Source organism: Anabrus simplex, chromosome 13, assembly GCF_040414725.1.
Source record: "Anabrus simplex isolate iqAnaSimp1 chromosome 13, ASM4041472v1, whole genome shotgun sequence".
Lineage (NCBI taxonomy): Eukaryota > Metazoa > Arthropoda > Insecta > Orthoptera > Tettigoniidae > Anabrus > Anabrus simplex.
Window position 1 is genome coordinate 95,688,540 of NC_090277.1, and position 22,237 is coordinate 95,710,776.

Sequence of the window (22,237 nt, forward strand, 5' to 3'; positions counted from 1 at the left end):
TATTTCTGTTTGTAAATAAGCAGTTATGCTGACATAAACAAAGATGATCCAGAATATAGTACTCTGGAGACAAGGAATACTAAAATTATATTGTGCTTGTGTTACAAGAGATGAAATAAGAATGTGATTCCATTAAGACAGCTTGAGATAAAAATATTTACAATACGTTGTGATTTGAAAATGCTCACAGAGAGCACAACACTATTCACTTCGACTTCTTGAGATACGCGATTCTCAAGAATTCGGCTGCCGGCCTTGAGACTCCTGAGTGAGAAGAATTCCCACCATCACCCATCTTCTGGTGCAATAGAGAAAAATCCACAGATAGGACGGCTGCAGTCTGTGCTGAAATCAGATCACATTCTGGAATACGAAGTAAAATCTACTTGAACTAAGGTGGGTAGAAGAAGCCAACCAACAAACACTGCACAGCTAATTTTAAATGAAAACTTTTAATTGATAAATAATTGTTTATTTCTCTTCACACTGAACAAAATAAGACGGATGCAAAATCCTGTTTCCAATGGCACAAAAGCCTTACCACATAAACCAACAGTTAAAACATTCGATGCAGGACATCTTATTTCCTCCAATAGCTGAATCATGCCACAGGAAACCTTCTACCTTGCATACACACACACACAGTCTGCCCTTTTGTATGTTGCTGACAATTCTTGCTGATCTGTTAATAATATTCACAACAGCACACTACAATACACCTCTTCAGGCTACTTTCTTTGGCTTTACAAATGTCCGTTTCCTTTTCATAGTCTTCCTAGCGAGTTCCATCTGGTGAAGATCTGAATAAACCTCAGAGAAGATCTCCTTCTGTTCCTCCTCAGGAATAGTGGCTCTGAAAAGAGAAGTTCATAAATACACACTTGAAGATTGGAATACAGCAGGTTTCAAGTAATGGAAAGAGACGACGAACACAATAACAGATCATTGTGGTAAGAGGAGACAAGAACAAACGTGAAAACCAAAAAAGTACAAAGACAATATTCAAAGATTGACTGTCTCCTTATCAATCCCAGTTGTTGTATCTTCATTTCTATTTCCCAGCATCATCTTGAAGAACCATCTCGATAGATTCTCAGTTTTGATGTTGAAAGTGTAGAATAGAAATAAAGCCACGCATAAACAGGAAAATCAACGAAACATAGAGGATACAGGTGATAAAAGACCATGAACACAGGTACATCGAGCCACAGAAAAATAGGTACACGAATATGAATCTTTATCTAGTGATTCTTCCCGTATCTGTTTTATCCGGCTTCCTTCTTATCCTACACTTTCTGCATTAAGACTTCATCTATTAAGATGGCCCCTCAATGAGTGCTGAAGCCCAACATTCTGATGAAGCTGGTAAGCAGAAACGACAGAACTCGTCATTCGCACCGTCCATCATGTTACTTTCTAGTGTGTACTACTGATGTGCAGTGTGTGTTTTACATTATGTATTCTTGTAGTTCGGTCGTTGGATGCAGAGTGGGTCTCAGCCCACTAGTGGCCATGGCTGGTCCGTGGTCCAACAGCTCTGCCCTCCAATCGGCCAACCGAACAGAGGATGGGTGGCCACGGCTCTACCGTGGCTCTACACCTCTGCATTCGGGAGATGGGACAGGGCTGGAACTCATGGTTGCCCCAACTGTCGGCTGTCCTGAGAACGGAATGGTTTTCCATTCTCCTGCACTAAGGCGAATGCCGGGACTGTTCCTGGTATAAGACACGGCCGCCAACCCCCCTCACCTTCACCGAAACAAATCTCCCCGCCTCCCCCTTCAGGGGAGGGATGAAAACGTTTTTAGTAGTTGTAGTTACGTTTTAACCTCAATAAGTATGGATATGGAACTAAAAGAATAAGCAATATTCAAGTTTTTGAATAAATAGAATTCATCTGATGACTCTATTGCTCTCAATGATAAACCGCACAATTTACGTAGAGACAACAACAAAATCCACAGTGTGTTTCCAGTCACTTGACCGGGTCAGGAATGGAATGGAATGAACGAAGCCCCCATCTAGCAGCGAGGATAGGAATTGTGCCAGGTGCACTCCTCTGGGGCAATGATTAATGACTGACAGGTGGAATGAGAGATGACATGGAAAACACTACCCGGAGAAAAACCTATCCAGCAAGAATCTCACATGGAGTGACCGGGATTTGAACAAAGATTCAAACAGTGGCAGTAGATTTTTTTTGCATCCATACAGTAAACAGAATTTTGGTGACCATTGATAACTCTCAACTATCTCCAACCTTCCACGTGTAGATACTAGCGATAGTGAAGATCATCATCATCATCATCATCATCGTTGACCAACTCCAGTTTCCATTTTGTTCGGTCCATGAACCATTCTTCGTTCACAATCCGCTCCAATCCTGACCTCTCTCCTCTACATCCTTCTTCACTAAGTCTGTCCATTTTTCTCTAGGTCTGGCCACTAGTCTCTTTCCCCTTATTTCTCTTTCATACTCCTTTCTTGCACACCTATTGGCACTCATTCTTTTCACATGACCAAACCACTTCAGTCTTGCCTTTTGGATCTTCTGGAGTAAGGAGTCTTCTAGTCCTATGTCTTCTCCGACTTTTTCATTCCTGATTTTATCCCTACTGGTCTTCTGGATCATTGCGCGTAGGAACTTAATTTCTGCTGCTTGGAGTTTCGAGTTGTCCTTTCTTGTTAATATAGTGGTTTCCATGCTATATGTGAGGATAGGGGTGTAGTATGATTTATACAGTGTCATCTTTGTTTAGAGTGGCACTTGTTTATCCCATAGTAGCTGTCTTACTTGGAGGTAAAACTGTATTGGTTTGCTGATTCAACTGTTTACTTCATATTTAGCTAAGTTATCCTTGGACATTATACTACCCAAGTACTTACATTCTGAGACACTGTCCAGCGTAGTGCCATTTAGCATGATTTCTGGCTGACTGTCACCCTTCTGTATCTTCACCACCACTGTTTAAAAGCCTTGTTGATGTTTAATCCATATCTCTCAAACTCTCTTACTCCACCCCTGCAGTTTCTCTTCCACATGCCGGGCTGAGTGGCTCAGACGGTTAAGGCGCTGGCCTTCTGACCCCAACTTGGCAGGTTCGATCCTGGCTCAGTCCGGTGGTATTTGAAGGTGAATACATCAGCCTCGTGTAGGTAGATTTACTGGCACATAAAAGAACTCCTGCGGGACTAAATCGCCCCTGCATTCCTACTGGTTGTCACGGCAACGGGCGTAGTTTCTGGCTGTTTCACAAGTACCGCATGGCCAAGCCAGTAACGAGTTTATTTCCCCGCTTCAATCCTCTTCATGCTATATAGGTAATGAAGAAAAGACACACAGGTTCGAAGTTGCAGAAATGAGTGCATGGAAAAATATCTGGCGTATTACGTGGGAGTGATAAAGGCACAGTAGCAACGCTAGCACATCTAAACATAAACAGTTTCTTTCCCCCGCGAGAATTTTATTTCATGTCTCCTCATCCTTGTGCTACGTCCTAATAATGCGATGTAATGATTACGAGTGACACGATAATACAATGTTTAGCTCGTATAAAGGTAAAATTAAAAATAACTTTCAATTTTATGCCAACACGTGGTATTGCAATGCCTCTGTGTGCCTCCCACCAACACCCAGTAGACTATCAACATTCGTTCAACTTCGTAAACGATCAAGATCTTTCGGCCGGCTGTTTGGCAGCATGTGTATCAGCTGGCTGCTGGCAAGTCGGCTGTTTCCTGCATAGAGTCGGGAAGTTGTTTTTGTTCACCTCACTAATAATGGACACGGAAAATCTTATCAGTTTAGTTCAAAAACTTAATTTCCTCTACGGCAAGACCCATAAGTATTATTGCAACTACAACGTAAGAGAGAATGCCTGGAAGGAAATAAGCAAGGGAATGAAAAATCAAACAGGTTAGAATATTCAATTTTGTGGTAGATTAACAGTAATGTTGTGGACAAATACACTTTACGGTTTTTAATTAATGTTTAGGCCACCTCGATTAATGACTTCACCCTGTCGCGGTCCGCAAATTACTGTATTAAAGTTTTATCAAACCATCCATTGCGTGCTTTATGTTTCCCACGTAGAAGCCCGTTCGATTCTATTCTGCTAGATGGAACGGTGGAATGGAAATTTCGACTGATGGGTTCGATTCGATTCCACAAAGTGAAAGTGAGCATCTGGTGTCCGTGTTGTCATAGCGTGACGTCGTATGACCTTGGCAACCCTGCACAGGTTCCGTGACACCAGAGACACCGCGAGCGCGCAAACGGTCTAACACAGGGTGCAACTTGCGCAGAGAATGGAAGGTTCTAACCATGGGCTGCTTTGAGCGGACGTTTTCTATCTCAAGGGGCTCTAAAATCTGAACTGTTTAACCGGGAAATATATTTACAACAGAACTTTTAAAATGGGAAAAATATACATATATCTTAATGCAACTGATCAAGGGACCAAGAATATCACACTTCTTAGGTGGGAAAACTTCTTAACCGAGTTTCACTGTACAGAAACATTTATTTCCAGGCAGAGATTGTTAGTAAACTGCCTAAAATATTCAGGTAAAAGTTACTGTATAAACAAAAACCAGAGCTTTGCTATTAGGAAGAAGCAACCTCGATATCACAGTGTGAAAGCACTTATTACGTTCTTGCACAAAGTATTGAAAAATTAAAATACGATTTTTCACCAATTAAATACATTATATTCAAGTAAATATTTCTCTTAGGGCCCTTAAATAGTTCACTTTAGTCTAAGATTGCTTTTAATCAAGTAATTAAATACTTTCTTCAATAAGGGAAAACGCTCCCCACATGGGAGTGAGCCAGTGTCTACCGAGCTCCCTGATTAAGGGGTTAAAAAACAATGTAGTTTCATTGGCAATGACAATACTGTTCAGAGCATATGAATTGATTATATGAGCCACGCTTTTTCTCCAACTGTCGGCATCGCCAGTGATGTCAAAAACATATCTGATGTAAGGCTTTTCAGGCGTTTGCTCTATTAACCAGCGTTTCGTCTTAGGTCCGACACTAGACTCATCAGAGTGGGATGCGTCGGACCCTACCCATTGACGCTGGGGTGTATGCAGGTGAACTTATCAGAAGCCCTTATAAGAGGCACAGTCTGATAACTGCATATGGGAGATAAATCTCCACAATGGAATTACTGCCCGCCTAGCAATGCCGCATACTCGCTACGCCGGAGTGAAAGCGTTAAATAGAACACGCTGAGGGGTTAAAGGTCTTAATTCATAACAACAATCTAAATCTAAAAACCGGCTACACACCTGTACTGCTTCATGAGGTCATACTTCTCCCAAGGCTTCGCAAGCTCCTTAGCTCTCTTGAAGAATCGCTCTGGAAGGTCAAGTTCCTGGACTCCTTTCAAATCCTTCCTCTCCCACCGCTCCAACCAGGGACGAGGTTTCAGCTTCACCTGAGTAGCGAACACATCACAGGTAATAAGACAGCAGCAAGAGAACTTAACACAGACATTCTACTACTGTCCTAACACTTAGCAAGAACACATAAGAACATCGGAACTAAATGAGCACTTAAGAGCAATCAGTGAGGTGAGATTGCCACCGCCAGAAGTGCCAACTATTATGCATTTTCCATAGTTTCTATGTTTGACTGTTTCTTGTTTTCAAATATACTACAGCAATATGGAAGCAGTACTGATTCTTACAGACTTCACAAGAATTATACAACTGACACGTTCCACCTTAGTCAAAACAATGCAGGTTTTAAGGATTTCACAATATCAAAATGTTCTACAGGGTGAGCAACATAAAGCAGAGCAAGTCTTGCAGCCAGGCAGTGCAGCTTGACCACGGGAGGTGCATGCGTGACAGGTAGTCCGCAGTAAATACACTGTTGCGTAAGCTATAAAAAAAAATATATATATATATATATATAAAAGTACTCAAAAAGTGTTCATTACCCTCTGCAGTTCTCTCTGAGAAATGTCAATATTTTCTTGAAGAATGTTATTTTGAAGTTTATCTAAAGTGTGTGGGTTTGATTTGTACAATTTCTCTTTCAATGTCCTCCAGAGATAAAAATCACAGGGAGTTAAATCGGGCGACCGAATAGGCCATATGATGTTAGTGAAAACTCTATTTTCAAACACTGCATGGATTTCCTGTAAGAAGTGGGTTGTGTGTTGCTGGAAAAACGTGACACTTCTTTCCCTCTCAGTTAATTCTCCAAAAAACAGCCGCAAAATAGTTTGCACGTACTTATCACTATTGATAGTCTTTTAAAAAAAGGGTTGGGGGGGGGGGCTATTATTCTCTTGCCGCTAATAGTGCAAAACACCTCTATTTTTGCATCATGAAGGGGTACTTGCTGAAGCTGATCAGGCTTTTCGATACTCCAGTAACGACTATTTTGTGTATAAGTATACTCACTTAGGTGAAACCAGGATTTGTCCGAAAATAACATTATATTAGGGTCAATTTCTCTGTCATATATCTAATTCAAAACCCGTTCACAAAATCGCATTCGTAATGCAGGGTCACCCAGTTTAAGTTCTTGCACTGCAGTAATTTTATACGGCTTTAACTTCGGTAACTTTGTACTTGTTCAAACAGAACCATAAGAAATTTCCATTTCCTGAGCAAGTCGAAGCTATTTTGTAGGAGACCTTTCCAGAGCGTTACCAATGTTAACTACAGTTTCTTGTGGGAGAACTATACATGGTTTATTAAGCTTCTTACCAAGAAGACTTCCTGTCTTACATAATTTATTTACTACTCTATGAATCGCAGTCCGACCTGGAGCTTCAACATCAGGAAACTTCTCTTGAAATAATACCCTTAGGGCCCTCAGAATTTCTATACAGATGTATGAATCGTAAATGAATACCCTTTGAGGAACAAAATACCGATATATGACTTGAGCCACCTGAGCCATTTCACTGAATTCACAAAAAGTACTAATGTCACCAACGGAACTTGTGCCACACGTTCAAGCAAGACTGAAACTTGCCTTGAGTACATCCGGCAATGCGTTACGTCACCGGCTGACTCACTCACTCAGGAATTCCCGCACACAGGATGGAGCGGTTCCACTTTATTCTGCTCACTCGGTATATATACATTCTCCATTTCTCCCATGAACATGAAAAAAGGTGATGTGCTAGCTGAAGATAAATCACATCTTTAACTACTACAATTAAGCCCCTCGAGATACATCACCTGGACGTAATCTTAACTGGATGAATCGCAATTAACCATTGTCCTTCAGAAGAAGAGACCAGAATGTTATAACGCCACATGTCTGTTTAATTTTTATGACTAGGTTTCAATACTTGTTTTATTGTATATAATTTACCATGTGTTTGTCAATTTTAAGGTTAAGTGGCTGAAGATGAACTTAGTGTTAGGTTGAAACTAGTACCACAAGATATTGATGTTCTCATAATTACTTCACTAATAAAAGTGTGTTGAATAGGTGTATGATCTTTATATTTTGAATTGTCTGACTTCTTGGAAAAAGCAAAAGATGGCTTTCCATCAACATCCAGGCGCTCGTGTATTACGTACCTTGATAGGGTTGACAGGAACTGGCGCTCCCTCTGGGAGATATTCGTGTTCCATATCCAACGGAAAGGTGCTGTACTCAGGCAGAGCATCTCGAAGGTAAAACAGTTCATCGTCCAGCCTCTTCTCCAGGCGTAGCACCTCTATCTTCTGAATGGTGGGGTCGTACATTTCATACTTTATCTCTACACCTGCAACAAGAACATCCAAAATGAGCTATCTACTGGATGAGAGGAAATTTAATGCACATGACGTTGGAAGTAAATTTTAAAACATTGTTTGTTTATTCTCTTAACCCTTTCACTCCGGTGGACTGCTGCAGCCGTACCTCATAGCCGGTCGACGGCTGTAGAAGTCTTTCGGCTGTTTTCTGCTTCACTATGATAGACTGCTGGGGAAGTTCGTCCTTGAAGGTCTCGTGACTGTCTTGGGAGTCTACAGTTACGGCTATGATCACCAGATGACAGGAGTAACCACTTCGAAGACAGAAGCAATGTGTCCGGTATGCTACTTACTTCATGCCCAGTTGCTTTCCAGTGCTGACGTGCCTGTGCTTCTTGACTTAGCTTCCAATCGCTCTGTAATTGTGAACGGCCTGATGATGGAGGAAAGATATATTGCGGAAGAGGCTCTTGCCCTCATATTAGGTAGTGACTTTGAAGAAGATGACGATGATAGTTATTTGTTATCTGATTCTGGTGATGTCACACCTACTTCAGGCAAGTTTTCTATTCCAATCACCGCTTTGTCACCTAAAAAGTCAGCCTACTTCGACGATTCGACTGAAGATGAAGATGGTGAGGGATGAAGATCAGGTGCCTGAACATCGAGCAGAAAACTAAATTGGAAAAAGGAGAACCTGAATTCGAAGAAACCTAAGTTCGACGCAGCTAATTCCGGATTGAAAAGTTTAGTGGACAACGCTAGCAGAGAGAAAAATGCTAAAAATAGAATCATAAGCATTTCACCGAATGTGCATTACAAATAAAAGAAAATACTATCCTGTCCTGACATCAAGGGACCACTGGGGACGTGAGAGCGGAGCGAGACAAGTATTCCGTACAGCAGGCTCAGTGAGCCACTCACTGCTCGCGTCCAGGGGGTCACGTCACCATACTCGCTATACCAGAGTGAAAAGATTAAGAAGTCACAAGGTGTTTGTATAGGCCCTTATTTTTTTCTTCAACACAAAGGCTGGTTGGATTCTCACCAGACCCAAGTTAGATGTGTTAAAATAGCTTGTATGTATGTTTAGTCCTCAGCCCGAAGGCTGGTTGGATCCTCAACAGTTCCGCCATCAGCTGTCATAGATAGCCTAGGCATCACTGAAGAGGCGTACTAGGGAAATGAGGAGTGAGGTAGTTTCCCGTTGCTTTCCTCGCCGAGCCAGAAGTTGCTATTACATATCAGTCTGCCAAGCCCACTGAAATGCATGCACTAACTGACCCTATGAGCAATATTTTCACACCATTCATAGCAGGGACTGGCTGCAAAAGGAATGGCATTACTAGCATCACTCATACCTCAGTCACTTTCATTTTGTCCAAGCCAAGGATAAAGCTGAGACAGATCAATGAAAGTAACAAAATTGTTCTAGCCTATACCAGAAGACATAGTGCACTGTAAACACTAGGTCCTGCCAGCAAAGGCATTAAAATAGCTTAGTGTCACTAAGCAAGGTAATTTCCCATTGCTTTCCTCACTGAAACAGTGGCTGCTATTACATATCAGTCGGCCAAGCCCATTGAAATGCATACACCAACACTTTCACACCAGCCAGGCTGAGTAGCTCAGACCGTAGAGTGTTGACCTTCTGCACCCAACTTGGAGGGTTCAATCCAGAGGTATTTTTGAAGGCGCTGAAATGCGTCGGCCTCGTGCCAGTAGATTACTGGCACGTGAAAGAACTCCTGCAGGACAAAATTCTGGCAACTCAGTGTCTCTGAAAACCGTCAAAGTAGTTGGTGGGTCATGAAATCAGCATCATTATAGTTCAGTTCTTATGAGTTTCGACTTGACATTTGAGCTCTGCCTTTTGCGGAGGCTAAGTGAATTAATGAACAGCCAATCATACGCAGCCGATCGCTCAGACAGAGCGTGTTAGACTCTAGTTCTGGTCAACAGTGTTGTTGTCGATCTGTTGTTTATGGTAACCACGTGCTATCAGCTGTGTGTTGTATTGTGCTCAGTTCTTTTCGCGGTCTTTGTCAGTTCATTCGGTCATTCTTGACAAAGCACCAACAATGACGGCTAGATATAGAAATAATGAGTTGAGCGGTTGAAGGAGCATAATATTTCGGTTCGCGATGACATGAGGAAAGGGGGATCTCGTGCATCTTGTGAAACAAAACAAGTCCTAGACCCCTGGATGAAACAGCCAGGAGACATGGGCATAAAGTTGTTCGCCACTCAGAAATGAGCGGTGTATTCCCTTTGTAGGAATTTCCCCTTTCCTTAAGAGAAACCGAACCTATTAACGTGAGCTTTTCTAGATGGTGAATACAAATTTCATTCCATTTTTTATCTCTTCGAACACTGATCTATTTTTATCTTATAGCCTTATCCTAAATATGTGTCCGGCTCCATGGCTAAATGGTCAGCTTGCTGGCCTTTGGTCAAAGGGGTCCCGGGTTCAATTCCCGGCAGGGTCGGAAATTTTAATCTTCATCGGTTAATTTCATTGGCACGGGGACTAGGTGTATGTGTCGTCTTCATCATCATTCATCCTCATCACGACGCGCAGGTTGCCTACGGGAGTCAAATTAAAAGACCTGCAACTGGCAAGCCAAACATGTCCTCGTACGCTCCCAGCACTAAAAGCCATACGCCATTTCATTTATCCTATGTTACGCATTACTGCTAATCTTATGAGAGTTATGCATGTTGCTACAAAGAATAATTGATTCTGGATTCATATTAGAGTTTATAAGTTACTTTTCCGTTCATGTTGTGTGTCGTGAATCAGATGTTTGTACTCGTAACAATATGACACCAATGTCTGACTTCCGGTTAACTGTCAAGTCGAAACTCATAAAAACGGAACTATAATTACTCATTTTCACACCACTCATAACAAGGACTGGCTGCATAGGGAATGACATTTCTAGCATGATCTCTAATTAGAAACTTGCTGGCACGTCGTGTTACCAGAGCTGCTTTATGGCGTCCAAAGGCTTTATCAATGAACAGACTGCAGGCCGATGAAATGAGCATCTACTGCAGGATGTTCAACATCCTGTGGGTAGGTCACATCACCAACAAGGAGGTACCCCATTGATCTGGGAAATCACAAGAACGCTTAATCCTCACAAAACTCAAGAAAGCTGCCTATTTCAGTCACATCTTCTGAAAAGAAAATTAAAGCCTGATAGAAGTGATCATAGAAGTAATTCCAATATAAGTGTTCAAGGACACAAGGTTCTTATGCTGGGAGAACTGTGATAAATGGGAGACCAATAGAGATGATGGCAATAATCAATCCCATGTCACTGAGAAGTGAATGCTTTTATGGAGAAGAAGAATACAGATAAAATGGAATTGCATGAGGTTAACCCATTGAGCCCTGCATATTTGTTAGATTGAAACTGCACTGGCGCTGGGATTATTTTGGAGGAAATACAGTTTCGCTTCATATCATGAGAAACTTCTTACTTACAAGACCATTTAAGATTTAAATATACATGAAAACAAAAGGCTTTCATACCACAAACTGCGGAACAAGGAATACAGTAAAACATTTTATTTTATTAGCATCACGGGACCGTACTCAGTCCGCCAGCTGAGCTGTAACACAGTCTTCCCTTTGCACTTCCTCTTTGATTTCCACATCTATTCGTTCTTCAGGAGCGTTGCTCACACTAGTACCAATATTACTACTAATTTCACTGAAAAAATGAAATTCCTAATCATCATTACTTCCTAAAAGGGGTTATATATCGGTAAATATCAGTTCTGTACTGGCCCACATCAAACTAATATTACCAAGCACACTATCGATATACATTAGCAAAGAGCATATAACATTGCAAAGAAAGAGTCCCTTCACAAATCACAAATGCAACTCACTCTGCCATCTCTTGAGAAGAAGTTGAATTACGTAGTAAAATGAGACAACGGAACAGTTCCGTGGCTCGGGCCCAATGAGTTAACTGGAGAGGAAAAGGAAAGACTAAGATGAAACTTGTTGTTTAAAGGTGCCTAACATATAGGTCATCGGCCTCTAATGGTATGAAATGAGATGAAACGTAATGACAATTTAAATTCTAAAATTCATCCACTGATCAGAATCAAAAACTTGATGATGAAGGATAAATATGAATATAAAATAATCCGGTGATCCAACTCACAATATTAAAAGTTAAAATAATTCCAAAATCAATCAACTGACTAGAATTCAAAATGACAACGAACAGTGATTATCAACTTAAAACAATCTGTGGATCCTCCCCAGAAAGAACGTACTAATCATAAGTAACGTACCCTCAAGGTGTTCCTCACATTGTGGTTCTACTCACAGGTAACACAGACCTATGGTGTTTCTCACATAATGGTATTAATCACAGGGACTCATATTATCTCGTGGTGTTCCTAACATAGTGGGTACTAATCGCAAGCAATGCCAGACCGGTGGTGTACCTCGAAACGCAAACCCATGATATGCACGACCAGACGCTGAAACACCCCATTAACGATAGTCTCTTTTCTCTCCTTATGGTATTCTAACCGAACCTGGACAAAGGGGGTAGTGTAAACCCATACTGATCCATCCACAGACGCATGGTATTCCTCATATAGTGGTACCAATCGCAAGAAAAGTAGACTCGTGGTGTTCCTCGCTGGATTGTACCAATCACAGGTAATCTCATGGTTCGAATAACATACCCCCACCGGTCACCTCTTCCAACAGGCAGGGGTACCATGTGTGTATTCTTTGTCTGCGTCCCCTACCCACAGGGGGTGAAAGACGAAGTTAAGGAAAGGATATATACTCTCTAATGTAGTGGAGGACAAAAGGCATAGAATGGAGTGCAGATAAAGTAGACTACGTAAGTTAATGTTTCTCCTGAATATATAAGTTTGTCAACGATTTTGACTTCCTGTTCAATTGTGATTTTATTTACGAGTTTTGGGTCAGTTAACATTTCTGCCTCTTCAAAGAACATTCGGAGGCTGATTTTCTGTGCTAGCTCCTGTAGTGATTTAACTTTTTGTCGTACTTCCTGAACGTTGTTGGACAGGACAGAAGAAAAGGGTCATCAGCGAATCCCAGGCAGTTTAAACTTATGTTGCCTTTGATGTTCGCTGGGTTATTCTTCTACCATTCTGTTCTTATATACATTATTCCAAGGCACTGTTAAACAGCAGGAGTGACAAACAATCTCCCTTATTTTAAAACTGTTTTATAAGGAATGGCTCAGAAAATTCCCCTCTCAGTGTTCTCCCTGCCATTTTTACAGACTGCCCAGCTAACATAATCTAGATATGTGCGATCTCAACAATCGAGTTGTATTTTCTTGATCTTTCCCAAAAGATCACCACTTGTTGAATTTTCAACTTGTAACCCTAGCATGATGGAACACACACTACCAATGCAACTACCCTAGGCCCCGGACGCTGGTCCGGTTTCTCCCGATCGTCGGATTCTGGGGGATCGGGAACATCATGCTTCAGAGAAGGATCAGAGCTTCTCAAAATCTCTTCGCCCCAATAAAAGGAACTTCCTTGGTACTATAAACATCAACACCCTGGAAAAATTTGATATTCAAATCCTAGCGATCCAAGAAACCCGATTCCAAGATGAGAACCACTTTGACTCTGAAAACTTCAGGATATTTAAGGGTAAACCAGCCATAAATTTTAAAGGGAATTTATCAATACTTGGGACGGCCTTTGCAGTAAGGAAAACCATCTCAGATTCAGTCATCGACTTTACATCACCAAGTGAAAGAATCTCAGTGCTTACAGTGAAATCAAGCAACAAAGCATATGCCTTGATAAATGCCCATGCCCCCACTAACATAGACAATAAGAAAAATCCTCAGAAAGTAGAAGACTTTTGGGAACTGCTTGAAGAAACTACTAGCAAGATCCCTCAACATCCTGAGCCTTTTGGGGAATCTTCTACCTGGCACACTAGCAAAGTCAACAGTAACTTAGAAGACAAAATACTGTGTAGTCGACATACTTTGTCCTTGTGGCAGCCTCCGCATGGGGGAAGTTGTAATAATAATAATAATCTTATTAGGGGATTTCAATGCACAGGTTGGCAGAGAGAAGAAATACAGATCAATCGTAGGACTTCATCCTGCACATCGGCGGACTAATAAGAATGGAGAACGTCTAATAAGCTTTGTACATCATTCATGCTGAGACTCATGTCCACGCACTTTATGAGACCTGTACATAAAAAGAAAACTTGGGGGTCACCTAACGCATTGCTAGGGGAATTCCAGATTGATCATGTTGCTATTTCCGTAAAGAATATGCTTGAGATTCAGAATGTTAAAGTACGGAAGGGAGTTGTCGATTCAGATCACTACCTTACGCAAATCAAGGTTAGGTTCCAACCAAACAGATCCAGACCTAAAGGCAGCCAATTTCCAAGAGTGGATCCGGACTACCTGAGGAAGAACACTGACATTTTCGTATGTGACATACACGATCAAGATCCTAAGGTATGGCCAGATATTCTAAACACAGATGGTGGAACACAACCTGTGATGAAGCTATCAATGACAGAATCAATGGAATGGACACAGAACAGTCGACAGATGGCAGAATTTCCTTAAGACTCAAAAAATGATCTCCAAAACAACCCGCCGCAAAAAAACGTACATACGAGAAAAACAGACTCGCAGAGATAGAACAGGATTTCCAGAAAAACAACACTTGGAGTTTCTACAAGACATTTTGTGAGGACTTATCAGGGTACAAACCACCAACATTAAGTTTTCGTTGACCTAACGGATCACTAGAGACAAACAGTAAAGAGAACAGCAAGATACTGGCCGATTATTTCCAAAATTTACTGAACTGCGATCCACCGATTGAAAGACTACAGTTTGAAAAACCTCCACCAAACCCAGACTCACAGCCCCCAACAACTCAAGAAATAAAAGAGATAATCCAATCGCTCAAAAATAATAAAGCCCCTGGGAACGATGGCATAACTGCAGAAATGTTGAAAATAGGAGGAGATGATCTCATCAGAAGAATTCATACGCTCTTAACAGAAATATGGGAGACCATGATGATTCCGAAGGACTGGTAGAATGCCATTATCCATCCGTTACATAAGAAAGGCGTTCGAGCGGACCCCAACAACTACAGAGGCATATCCCTTCTACCAGTTATATACAATGTTCTATCTAAAGCGCTATTGAAAAGAGTAGAACAACAAACAGATCATTTGATTGGTGAATACCAAGCAGGCTTCAAAAAAGGTAGATCGTGTTCTGAGCAAATTTGGAGTCTGAAGACGATATTAAGGATACGCCACAGTACCACCACACTGGTCACCTTTGTGGACTTTAAGAAGGCGTATGACTTTATCGACAGACAAACTGTTGTGGACATCCTAGGAGAGCTCAGTGTGGACAAGAAGAACACAGAATTAATCTGCCAGACTCTCACAGATACAACATCTCAAGTAAAGTTTCTAGGTGAACTATCAGAGCCTTTTGAACTGCATAGAGGAGTTCCACAAGGAGATGGCCTCTCCACAATCATTTTTAACTTTGTCTAACACTAAGCCATCAGGGAATGGGGAAAAGAAATCGAAGGTATAAACATTGGTACTCGGGGACAAAGAATTAACGTGAAGTGCCTAGCTTTTGCTGATGATCTAGCTATCTTTACCAGGACTAGTGAAGAAACCAGGTATGCCATAGAGAAGTTGCATGAGATAGCATCAAAGACAGGCCTCCAAATATTGTATGAGAAGACTCATATCATGGCTAATGGACATCAGAATATCCAAAGATCCCCACTACAGACAAATTATGGAATACTCACACAGGTCCCTTCCTTCAAATATCTAGGAGAAATCATTGTACCATCCAGATTGGACAGGAAAGATAATTTAGAAAGAGCCACCAAACTCCTGAAAGCATACCGAATAACATGGAACCACTACAATAAAAGAGTGATGTCACGAAATGCAAAACTTAGGCATTACAAGACTGTTGTTCTTCCAGAAGCCTTGTATACCTCAGAAATCACATCTCTAGGAGGCCACTCTAAAATTGATGAAATTGAAAAACAAGAACGAAAAATTCTGAGGAAAATATATGGCCCCGTTCATGTAAATGGTGTATGGATGAAAAGGAAAACTGTAGATTTGTACAATGCAATCAAAAAGTTCACCGATACCGTACGCAGGAGACGATTGAAATTCTATGGCCACATCTGTAAAATGGACGACACTACATATGCAAAAAAAAACTGCTTGGTATAATAATCAGAGATATTTTAACGCAACATACTGCAATATATTTTACTTCCATTTTCATTAGACATCCAGATCCTCTAATGTAACATCTTTGTAATTTTGTCTAATGACTGTAAATTTGTGTGCTAGCTGATGATGGCAAAGATAGGCCAAAACCGGTACTAGTGCAATAATTCATTCACAATAAATGTATTGATCGGTGGAACATTTTTCTTGTCTATTACATTGAATCCAATCAATACGGAATATGAAACTTATATAATTAATTCAAAGAAGGTCAAAATAAGCTGGTTTGAGGAAATAAAGCAGGACTTAAAAGAAATGAACATCACAGAAGATATCATCAGGGATCGCAAGGCTTTTGGGAATCTGGTTGCAAAGCACACATTCACGGAAAAGACTAAAAGAACCACAGGGAAACAATGGATGGAAGAACGCAAGAAACAGCACAGTGAGTTCATGAGGAGATTATGGGAGGAGAAGAAGAAAGGAAAACCATCATCAAACTAACAAGTTCCAACACGCTCTGTAAACGGGCATAACGAAGAAAGAAGAATTACAGGGACATGTTTTGCCCATTCTAAGAGCATCTTCAGCCTTAATCTCAAACTGTAAGGTGAATAATCAGGATACTGACTGCTCTTACAAATCGTAAAATGAGGATATAAATGCAGGTGCTTATTTAACATAAACTCATAAGAATGTCTTTGGTTAAAACTTACAGAACTTGTGACATGCAGCTTCCCTGTCATCTTTCAATCCAGGAACACACTCTAATATTGGGCCGGCACAAGGTTGCACTTGACAGTTGTAATTCATATTGGCACCACTACAAAAATTAATTGAAGAATGTCACCCGTCAATCAGAATCACCAATCTATTACTTTTTACGTCAGATACAGTTGCTCATTTTATTCATGTTAATTCGTATTTAATTCCGTATAGTGCTTATAATATTTTATTTCCTTACACAAATATGAGCATTTAAAAAAAAATATTATAAGGTTTAAGCGAGCCACAAAATAAATACGAACTACTTTCAGTTGATTGTTGTTGACAATATGGGTAGTATAGTGGTGCTATATATAACTAGCTTGACTACCGTATTGAAGTGTTGCCGTTTCGTGTGTCGCCACTAGGACGTGGTCAGGCGTGATTCGTGCGTTTATGAAAACTTTGTTTTCTTTGTTAGATGAAAAAAAAACACCTTACAACCTGTTTTCCAGTCATTGACCGGGTCAGGGATGTAATGAATGAAGCACATATAGGCTGTTAGTACGATGGGGTCGCCACTCCCAAAGTGATTTATTAATGAATGATAGATGCTATGAAATGAGAATGGAGAGTGTTGCTGGAATGAAAGATGACAGGGAAAACCGAAGTACCCGGAGAAAAACCTGTCCCGCCTCCGCTTTGTCCAGCACAAATCTCACATGGAGTGACCGGGATTTGAACCACGGTATCCAGCGGTGAGAGGCCGATGCGCTGCCGTCTGAGCCACGGAGGCTTTTCTTTGTTAGATAATTGTAAAATTTTATTTTAACGAATGCAGTGCGATGTCACGGAAACGACAACATAGTTATGAAGCGCGAAGTGATAATCCTTTGCGCCGCGGAGTGGCCCTTAATAGTCAGGCATTAGAATTAGTACGGAGAACTCGTGAGTTTTATGAGAGGGAGAGGAAATTCGTACACTTGTATAACAGTCGTTCTGTTCCTGCAGATCAAGTTGTGGAATGCATATGTCAAACATCAGGGCTTTCAAAGTGTACTGTTATTCAGACAGGAGTTCGCCTCCTAGAACAGAAGGAAAAAGGGACTGGGGAACATAGCAGTAGCGCAAACGGGGCTGATAGTAGGGACTTGTTTCACAGCAATCTGGGAAAGAACCGAATTAAGCTATCTCCTGTAACAGGAATTGAGTCTTTCCAGGCTGATGCAATACGAAGAGACGTGTACGATTATTACAGCTCAAAGTCCCTTCTGTCATTGTTATGACACTCCGTAATAACGGACAAGACCCCTACTTCGACCGCCCGTAAAGAACTGTTAGTGAAATGGCTGCAGTAAAGAAATATCCCAGCGCATATGTGTATGACTAAATATTAGTCGACGAGGTAGCGAAAGATCAAGGGCACGAGGTTATTAGGTTGTCGCCGTACAACTGTCACTTTAACCTCATTGAGTTGGTAGCGGTACGGTGTGGGGTGAATTAAAACATTACATACACACTAATAACAAGTCCTTCACAATTACTGAAGTGGAAGGACTATTCCGGGAGAGTACTGCTCGAAAGGGTGCGGTTTTGTGGAGGAAGAAAGTTAAGCCATGTCGCAACATTCATAAAATCGAAAAACCAAACCAAACCCCATGGCACTACAGCCCTTGAACAGCCTTGGCCTACCAAGCGATCGCTGCCCAGCCCGAAGGCCTGCAGATTACAAGGTGTCGTGTGGTCAGCACGACGAATCCTCTCGGCCGTTATTCTTGGCTATCTAGACCGGGGCCGCTATCTTACCATCAGATAGCTCCTCAATTCTAATCACGTAGGCTGAGTGGACCTCGAACCAGCCCCTTAGGTCCAGGTAAAAATCCCTAACCTGGCCAGGAATCGAACCCGGGGCCTCCGGGTAAGAGGCAGGCACGCTACCCCTACACCACGGGGCCGGCTCCATAAACTCAGCAATGGCAATACATGCCGTCATCAGTGACTGTCAGGAGTTGATGATCTGCCTGGACGACGATGCCAATGACAACGAAGGCAACGGCAGTGATGGCATCGAGCCTCTACCTGTATGAATCAGGTATGTATGTATGTTCAGTCTTCAGCCCTAAGGCTGGTTGGATCCCCAACAGCTCTGTCATCAGCTGTCATAGATAGCCTAGGCATCACTGAAGAGGCGTACTAGGGAAATGAGGAGTGAGGTAGTTTCCCGTTGCTTTCCTCACCGAGCCAGAAGTTCCTATTACATATCAGACTGCCAAGCCCACTGAAATGCATGCACCAACTGGCCCTATGAACAATGTTTTCACACCATTCATAGCAGGGACTGGCTGCACAAGGAATGGCATTACTAGCATCACTCATACCTCAGTCACTTTCATATTGTCAAAGCCAAGGATAAGACAGAGACAGATCAGTGAAAGTAACAAAATTGCTCTAGCCCATACCAGAAGACATAGTGCACTGTAAACACTAGGTCCTGCCAGCAAATGAAAATAAATTTTCTGTATTTTCGTAAATTTTATGGATTTTATATTATTTTAACATTTATTGGTGTATTTAAAGTGAGATTCTTGTCGGCCGAATTCTTCCGTATTTTCTAACGTCGCGATAATAAGAACTTCGTAGTATATGTATCTCGTATCATTTTGTGTGATGAAATATTTTATTGTAAACTTAATCGTTGTGTTGAAAATTCGATTTTTATCGGCCGATTTCATTTGTATTGTGTATCATCGCGATGACATTAAAAGCATTTCTCTCATGTTTTTAAGAATTCGCGTGTCGTGCAATCAGCTGTTATTGCGGCAGCAACATCGCTTCGTGCGCCATTGCAGTGTGACCAACATTGTGCGCAGCTGTCATGTGCAACCTTACGCCGGCCTACCTATAGTATCATTTCATCTGTCAGTCATTAATCATTGCTCCAGGGTAATGCGATAGGCTTCGGCAGCTGGCATAATTCCTATGCTCGCCGCTAGATTGGGGGCTTCATTCATTCATTCATTCCTGACCTGGTCACATGACTGGAAACAGGCTGTGGATTTTCATTTCATTTGCACTTTTTCAGGTTCCTATCTTTCTACATAATATATGATTATTATTATAATTTCTATATCACATAGGTGAGGGGCATACCTTGATTATCTACAACATTCCGGAGGATGAAACTGGCCCGCAAACCACATCCTGCTCGACTGATGCAGATGCCAACAAATCGACTGGTTTTTCCAACAGCATGTTTGTTGGAAGACGTTACAGCCAACACACTCCCTGGAATACACAAACAAATAATATGAGAAAGGAAATGTTAAAAATATAGTTCTGCATAGCATGTGAGTTTAGTACTGTTATATTGCATTCTGTAACACTACAGCATACACTTAAGGCAGGATAAACACTTTTGGGGGGTCCAGAAAAAGTGATTTTTTCAATTTATTTTCTTATGTACAGTAGAACCACATTATTGAGACTCTAGGTTGTCCAAATAAACGAAAGTCTGGATTAACCAAAATAACTTATGATATGAGCCAAGGTACATACCTAAACACTCTGCTCAGTAAAAAGAACATACACAGTACAGTATTTTAAATGTGAAAAAAATACAAAGGTTATTTAGTATACAAGATATAATGTAATACAGTATTAGGTACTACAAAATACAGAATAATTAGTGCAGTACAGAATTAGAACATGGCAACCAAGGCACACCTTCACTGGCTGCAATTGACATGCTTACTGGTTTGAAGAAACTGCTGATCTTTTGTTGTCTTCCATTGACATTAATTTCTTTAAGAAGTTGGGTGCCGTGTGGCGCCATACAAAGGGCACTAGGAAAGTTTTGCAATACGGAAAAACGGTTGGCTGGATACCCCTGTTATGGTGAGGGATGAAAAGAGGGGTGAAAACCTGTCTAGAAGACAGCAAGGCGCGATCTTCACACCAGTTGTTACCAAGCAGTCGGATTGAAAGTAAGGTAAGATGTCAGTGTGGTCTAAAGGTGAATATCGCGCAATTATCCGCTACAGTTTTGCTCGTGGATTAACTGTTGACCAGTGCCTGGAGGAAATGACGATGTATTCTGGAAGTTACATTATGTTAAGGTATCTTTGGTTAGCCTCTTTGACTTAAAAGAAAAGCCCTTGGCAAATTACATCTAATTTGTTGTTTTGAGATAACGTAACTGGATTTTGTTTCGAATTTTCTTTGTAATGTTTATTTTGGATAAAATATTAACAGATTAAGAGATCACCGTTGATTTTTCTTAAAAACCGCAACCTACGTATCCCCATGGCCCTGGTAGGGATTTCATGCCTGCTCCACATCTTTTATTATAATCGTCACGTTACCCAACCTGATGTTCATTTGTTTAGACTTGATGCAGTTTATTACCTGATGTTTTGGTTTGTGCTAAAGGTGTTAAAGTGCTATGTAATTTATTTTTTTCCTTTCTCTTTACTATGTGTCGTGTAAGCACTGAAAACCGGTTACACTGGGGTATTTTATCAAACCAAGAGTAGATTTCTCACTTGAAAATAAAATTGAGAAGCTTTCGGAGTCCTATTAAGTATTTCTTGGGTTACCGTTTGAAATGATGCTTCCAAGGTATTTGAAGTTACAGACAGATTGTAACAGAGTTTCCTCCAGAAAGAAATGTTTGAATCTGTTCCCTTCCTGTTGATAGTCATTTCAACATGTTTAGTCCATATTCTTTAAACTTGCCAACCAAAGATTTAGTTTCTCATGTACTTCTGCTCCATTTCCTCCCCAGATCAGACCATCATCTGCAAATATTAGTGCGTTAGGCTCTTTGCAATGTTTTTTTATGGGTTTTATGATCCGATCGATGATGATGATGATGATGATGATGATGATGATGATGATGATGATGAAGAACAGGAGTGGTGACAAGGCACATCCCTGTTGGACTCCTCTTTTGGTTTCAAACCAATTTAACCTTCCATCCCCTACTTGGACACAGCTAAAGCATTTTTGATAGAGCATCTTTAAGAACAAGAACAGTATTATTTATGCCTTTTGTAACTAATATTGTAACTGAAAGCAAAGGTCTAAGAAACATCTTATATATATACATGGGGCTATCCCTTGTTTTCACTAGACCTACCATATTTCTGTTCAGAAAAGTCGTAAGAGAAAAAAACACTAATACCAACCAACATAAAACTCAGGAATGTCAATCTGACTTCTCCTCTGGACCATATCAAGTCTTTCCAACTTCTCTCGAAGAACATTGCGTTTGTCGACGGCTGGATCGGGCAGAAACTCCGGATAGAGGAATCTGTATTCCAATGGTGCGACCTCCTTGCGACCTTCAGGAAGCTGCTCTCTATCTTCTACGGCACTGTTGGCAGCAGTCGAGAGGAACAATCGCTCCTTAATAGCTGAAAAATTACAGGACATCAGTTTTACATTATTTATTCTGCTGAAGATGTCGTAAGAACACTGACGTCATGCCACCTTCCCTCCTGCTCTCCCCTCACTACGCTGCGC

At 41.1% G+C, this 22,237-nt stretch overlaps 1 protein-coding gene across 1 annotated transcript in view; it reads right to left on the reverse strand.

Moving 5' to 3' along the window:
* Positions 1–433: 433 nt before the first annotated feature.
* Positions 434–22,237, reverse strand: part of mRpL19 (mitochondrial ribosomal protein L19) — a 30,016-nt gene continuing 8,212 nt past the window's right edge. The window contains exons 2-6 of the mRNA XM_067156846.2: positions 21,901–22,128; positions 19,865–19,999; positions 7,558–7,745; positions 5,296–5,444; positions 434–853 (exon numbers count right to left, since the gene is read on the reverse strand). Of these exons, the coding sequence (XP_067012947.2) occupies positions 724–853; positions 5,296–5,444; positions 7,558–7,745; positions 19,865–19,999; positions 21,901–22,128 (830 nt within the window). The 3' untranslated portion in view covers positions 434–723. The remainder of the gene's footprint in view (positions 854–5,295; positions 5,445–7,557; positions 7,746–19,864; positions 20,000–21,900; positions 22,129–22,237) is intronic.